The sequence below is a fragment of the Capra hircus genome, chromosome 22, assembly GCF_001704415.2.
Source record: "Capra hircus breed San Clemente chromosome 22, ASM170441v1, whole genome shotgun sequence".
Lineage (NCBI taxonomy): Eukaryota > Metazoa > Chordata > Mammalia > Artiodactyla > Bovidae > Capra > Capra hircus.
The window spans coordinates 7,608,294-7,614,293 of NC_030829.1; the positions used below are offsets into that span (position 1 = coordinate 7,608,294).

The window sequence follows — 6,000 nt, forward strand, 5'->3', positions numbered from 1 at the left end:
ATGAAAATTACCAGGTGGCCCAAAAGACCTTCCTAGAATAGTTTTATTGAGTTTTACTTTTTTGAGTCGTTTGGTTATCTGCTCCTTACTTCACAGAACATGTATGACCCAGATTTCAAGTTACAATGGGTTTCAGCCTTCATTCAGTGAGGGGAAACTCAGTCCCCTCTTGAAACGGTAGTGCCACTGACAATCACTTTACTGACAATCACTTTAACATCTACCAGCTTAGGTTTACTCACTTGGAAGAACAGGACTGGCCTATTAGCCTTCTAAGGTCTCTAACCATCTCTAGACGCCTGATACTGTAACTTAGATTTTAAAAACTATTTATGACCTGCCTCCTTTCAAACAGAATCTGGAGCAGCCTATCCCTTATAGACAAATGAGGTACTGGGTACACACAGATGAAAAACACACAGTGAAGAATGGAGTGTAGAAAACAAAAGGGAAGAAGCAACGATTTTACCAGAAATAAGCCTCATCATAATCCAATACCATCAGCCTACATTGTTCAATGCAAACATACATTTCAAAACTGTCAGACTATTGAGAGAAACCACAGGTTTCCTTCATGCTATCTTCCCCCAAAGCTGAAGCAATCATTTCCTAAAAGAAGTATTTAGAAATACCTCTTGATTTAAGCTTTCAAAAAGCACAGACAGTAAGCGGACTTCACTCTGAAAGAAAAATGGCAAGTAGCCTCCACAGCGAATTTGTATCAACAAGTCGCTTTTCCAGTAATTTCAAGTTGAGCACCTCAAGTTTATTTCTTGAACTTGCGAGAAGAAATGAAACAGACAAAAATCACAAGCCTTACTTCCCTAGAACTCGGGCATGTCCCGCCTCCCTGATGCCTAAGGAGGCCGCTGCCCTGCAGAGCAGAGAGGCCTGGGCACTCCCAGCTCCAGGGCCGCGCAAGGGAAGCACAAGGGCCATCAAGGGAGGTCTGCAACAGCCCCAGGTTTTCTTCAGACCTTCTCTAGATCACGGCAATCTTGGAATCTGCCAAAGTTTGCATTTCAAACGAAGGGCCTTGAATTTGCAAGAGGCAAGTAGTCTCCTGGCTCTTCGCAGATTTTGAGGACCCTATTAAATCCAAAAAAATAAACAGGTTCCTTAAAAGTGGTATTTGCCTTCAAAGATACTTGAAAATTCAGAGTAAAAGACATACACCATGGAACCACTAACTGAAGACAATCACTGGAAAAAAGTCACCCCGTGGAAAGTGTTGTTGAAAGACACAAAATTACAAAGATGCCAGACATTAAGAACAAGGTAGTAAAAAGGTTTAATATCAAAACTCTCTTTCTTGGCCACAAACAAAATGTTCATTAGTTGGCTGAAACAAACGGCCAACTAATGAACCTTGTTCTGAAACAAACAGAACTCTAGAAATATAAAGAAGTCTCTCAATAACAGCTCACAATAGCCCTCAATAAGCAAAGCTCTCAGCAGCAGACCTTCACTAACCATAATTGAGAATAAACACTGAATTTGCCTCACCTGCTCTCTTCTGCCTTGACTGCAAGCCCAGGGTCTCCAGGAGCAGCATGGCTTGTGTTCCCACTAGGGAATCAGTGCCTCTAGAACTGCCGACAGGAGCGACCCTATGACTTTCAGCAGCTCAATTTCTTCAACAACTGAGACAGTTGTTCTAGAAAATAAGCCACCTCATCCAGAGCCCTCAGGCTGCACAGCTGCAGAGAGAGGAAGTGCCAAGTTCAGGAAGACCTGCACAGATCAGGTCAGGGTCACAGACTGATGACCTAAGGCTTTCCTCCAGGCGCTTCCACACCCTACAAACCATCTCCACCTTTCAGCTCAAGAGTTTCCCTTGAAGACTGAAAAGCCTCCCTAACATGCAAGGCCTGCTCTGACCCAGAAGTCTTTCTTCTTGCCTTTTCATTCTCCCTGTCCTTCCCTAGAGCTGCAGTGAGAAATTGGACAGCACTTTCAAGACACCAGGCGTTAAAGACCATCTATGGAAAATCTCACATAATTCGCACTAAGGAAAAGCTGCCTAACCACTGAAGTTTACACTTCAATCGGATGAACGTATAGCATGCAAACTGTTTTTCCATAAAAAGTGCTACAAAATAAAAATACAGAGCTACCAAACTGGTAGGAAAAAACAAGCGAATTTTCTTCAGGATCAAGGCAAGAGACTAAGCTCAGATGTGTTTCAACCTCTCAAAATTAAACAAAATGAATGGCTGCTTGTACAGAGAGCAGAGACTAAACAAACTTTTGTTTTTGTGGTGCAATCAGTGCATCCTAAAGCCTTGTTCAAACGGAAACAGCCTCGGAGGGTATTACCCCCCAATGAAAAAAACCTCACCTTGAGACAATTAAAAAAATACCTAAGTTAATGTGCTATTTCTTCCATGCGGATACTTCCAATTATGATATACTTACTATTGAAATAACAAGAGATTAAAATTTGTAACCAGGAAAGACTACAATGTAGAACAGAGTAGGAACTGATACCAAAACCTTGGAGAGTGTTTCCCAACACAAGCCCTACCATTTCGCACACCTTATTCCAGCTCTAAGTGGCTTGTAAATCATTTGCAAGGCGAGGTAGCCCCTTCCCCCAACTCGAGTCATCATAACAGCGGGGCGTATTTTACAGCAAAACTGTAGCCCTCAGGAGCGGCCCGCGGGGCCGAAACCTGCCGGGCCGCCCTCCGTTGCCCGCCACCGTGGTGGGCAGAGGCCCGCGGGGCTCCATGGCGCGGGCAGAGGCCCAGGGTCGTGCAGGCCTCTCCCAAGGAGACGGAGGCTTCCGCCCGCCCGCCCCCGGGCACTGGTACCTCATGCTGTAGGCGCCGGCGCCCAGCTCCTGCCCGATGCCCGAGAGGCTGGCGTCGAAGTCGTGCACCAGCCCGGACTCTATCACCTCGTCCATCTTGAGCACCCAGGCCATCTTCCGGCCTCGCCGCCGCCCGGCGCGCGGCGCGGTCTCCGCGAGCGGGGCGCAGGGGCCGGAGCTCCGCGGGCGCGTCCTGAGGAAGGGCGCGGGTGAAGCCTCCGGCGGAGCGGCGAGTGGTCACCAGCGGCGGCCCGGGCGGCGGCCGGGATGAGAACAGCCGGGGCCGCGCGGGCAGGGCACGGCCAGCCCGGCGAGCAGCTGCAGCGGGAGCGGCCGGGCCGCCGGCAGCGCCTCCCTCCCGCGGGCGCCGGCCCCGCGCCTCATGCCGCCGCCGCCGCCCACCCCCTGCGCCGCTAGCGCTAGCGCCGCCGCTGCCGCCGCCCGCCCCGCCCCGAGGCCCCCGGTCGCATCCTCCCCGGGAACGCGCGGGAGCGGGAGCGCAGCCCGCCCGTCACCCTAGCACCGGCCTCGACCCCCGGCCCTCGGCCCGCCCGCTCCGGCTGGAGCGCCCCGCCGCCCCGGCCCGCCCCGCCGACGCCGCACCACCGGCCCGAAGCCTGGTTTCTACAAGGCTCCGGCTCGAGCTCGCTCGCCGCTTCCGCCTCCCGCGGCCCCGCCCCGGCCGCGGCCCCGCCCCCGCGCTCGCCCCGGGCCAGGCCCGCCCCGCACCGCCCGGGGTTTCGCGGCACTCCCGACACTTAGCTGTGAAGGAACCGTAGGGCAGTGTCGTACGGCCCCGCCCACACGGCAGGTTCCCAGCCTCCGCGGCCTGGCGGCCTCCCTGCACGCCAGCCCGGGAAGAGGCGGAGCCAAAGGGCCGCCCGTTTCCGCACATCCAGAAAGGCAGGCTGATTGACAGGCGACCTGAACAATAATGGCAAGCGCCTGATCAAGGCTCCCGTGAGTCTCCGTGCCTCTATACTAAACCACCAATCGAAATCTTTTTCCTCTTGGGCGGGTTCTAGGACTGAATTTGCTGCCAAATAGAGAATTCATTGGGCCGTACTGGAGGAAGCCGCCCTAAACCCTACTTCTGGAGGTTCTTCGATTTCCTGTGGTCTTTGTGGGTAGTTTCTGGGTTTTGCCCACTCTATAGATGGATAGTGGTTATGCGTCTTAGCCATTAGGGGGCTATTGGCTGTTCAGCCCCGTCTGGGGGCTGAACGACCGGTTAGGCCGAAAGTTTTGATTGACGTGAGTGTAAGCCAATCGATGCTTCCGAGAAAGGGCTCCGGAAAGTTACCTAGACTACTAACTACCTTGAGCAGTTTGGCGAGCTTGAGGTAGAAGGGTTCGTTCTCAGGCTGTTATGCTATTGTTATTGTTCATGGTTCTGGAGTTCGCTGGACATAGGGGTATTCCCATCCAGGGTCTTTCCTGTCGAGTCAAGGATACCCATATTCATGTCTATTGCTGATGCTGTGGACCCGGACCTCAGTTGGGCTGCTGAAATACCTACACGTAGACTTTCCGTGTCTTGACATCCATACACCTCTGCAGCTGGAATCCAAAAAGCAAGATCCAAAAGACAAGTTGGAGAAGTTACTGGTGTTTTAGGACAAAGATTCTTTGCTTGAGCGAACTTTAGTCAGGCTATCTTCTCCTGTCCTATCTGTAAAATTCAGGCCTAGCAGGAAGGAGTCATTTTAGGAACCCTTTATTTCTGTATCTGATCAGATTCCTTAGTCTCCACCATCACCTAGGTAATATCTGATCACTCTCGCCTGCCTTCAACAAGCAACCTATTAGGTGGGTTCAACCAGAAACCCCCTTACCCTTTATGTTTCCTCTTAGTAATTTTCTATCCGCTGACCTCTGCCCTCCTCCTTGGCTCTAAATTCCCACTTGCCATGCTGTATTTGGGTTGAGCCCAGTCTCCTTGGGCTTTCCAGGTGGCGCCAGTGGTAAAGAATTCATCTGCCAATGCCGGAGTAGCAAGAGATGCAGGTTCAATCCTTGAGTTGGGAAGATCCCCTGGAGTAGGATATGGCACTCCACTGCCTGGAAAATTCCATGGGCAGAGGAGCCTGGTGGGATGCTCCTTGCACTGAAAAGAGTCAGACATGACTGAGCACACATGTCCCAAGAAGGCTCTAGATATTACATCTATTTTGGGGCTTCAAAATCACTGGAGATGGCAATTGCAACCATGAAATTAAAAGACACTTACTCCTTGGAAGGAAAGTTATGACCAACCTAGATAGCATATTCAAAAGCAGAGACATTACTTTGCCAAGAAAGGTCCGTCTAGTCAAGGCTATGGTTTTTCCAGTGGTCATGTATGGATGTGAGAGTTGGACTGTGAAGAAGGCTGAGCGCTAAAGAATTGATGCTTTTGAACTGTGGTGTTAGAGAAGATTCTTGAGAGTCCCTTGGACTGCAAGGAGGTCCAACCAGTCCATCCTAAAGGAGACCAGTCCTGGGTGTTCATTGGAAGGACTGATGCTAATTCTGAAACTCCAATACTTTGGCCACCTGTTGTGAAGAGTTGACTCACTGGAAAAGATTCTGATGCTGGGAGGGATTGGGGGCAGGAGGAGAAGGGGACGACAGAAAATGAGATGGCTGGATGGCATCACTGACTCGACGGACATGAGTTTGAGTAGACTCTGGGAGTTGGTGATGGACAGGGAGGCCTGGCGTGCTGCTATTCATGGGGTTGCAAAGAGTCGGACATGACTGAGCGACTGAACTGAATGAACTGAACTGAACTGAGGTGACTCGGGGTAAAGACTCTTCCTGTAATGTAGGAGACCCAAGTTCAATCCCTGGGTTGGGAGGATCCCTTGGAGAAAGGAATGGCTACCCACTCTACTATTCTTGCCTGGAGAATTCCATGGAGAGAGGAGCCTGGTGGGCTAGAGTCCGTGGGGTTGCAAAGAGTTGGACATGACTGAGTGACTAACACTTTGACTTCAGTCTTGTTGAGCCCCGTCTCCCCAAATGCAAAATTCCATTGCAGTGGTCCCTCTACCTATAATCATGGTCTGTCCATCTTTAACAATTATCATGGATTTTTTTTTCCTTAACACTTAAAGCCTGGGGCCAGAAACTGATACAGAGTCTTTATTCTGCATTGTAATTTTATCAGTCATTGCTCTTTACAGCATTGGACCTTGCTTCTA

At 50.8% G+C, this 6,000-nt stretch overlaps 1 protein-coding gene across 4 annotated transcripts in view; it reads right to left on the bottom strand.

Annotated features, from left to right (window-relative positions):
• The window catches only part of UBP1 (upstream binding protein 1 (LBP-1a)), a 64,121-nt gene extending 60,950 nt beyond the window's left edge, over positions 1 to 3,171 (bottom strand). For 2 of the 4 annotated variants that reach the window (XM_018067010.1, XM_018067008.1), the window contains exon 1: positions 2,817 to 3,168. In XM_018067010.1, coding sequence (XP_017922499.1) covers positions 2,817 to 2,929 — 113 coding nt within the window. In that variant the 5' untranslated portion in view covers positions 2,930 to 3,168. Of the gene's footprint in view, positions 1 to 2,816 lie in introns of all 4 variants that reach the window. The other 2 variants (XM_018067007.1, XM_018067009.1) reach the window with 2 other exon arrangements.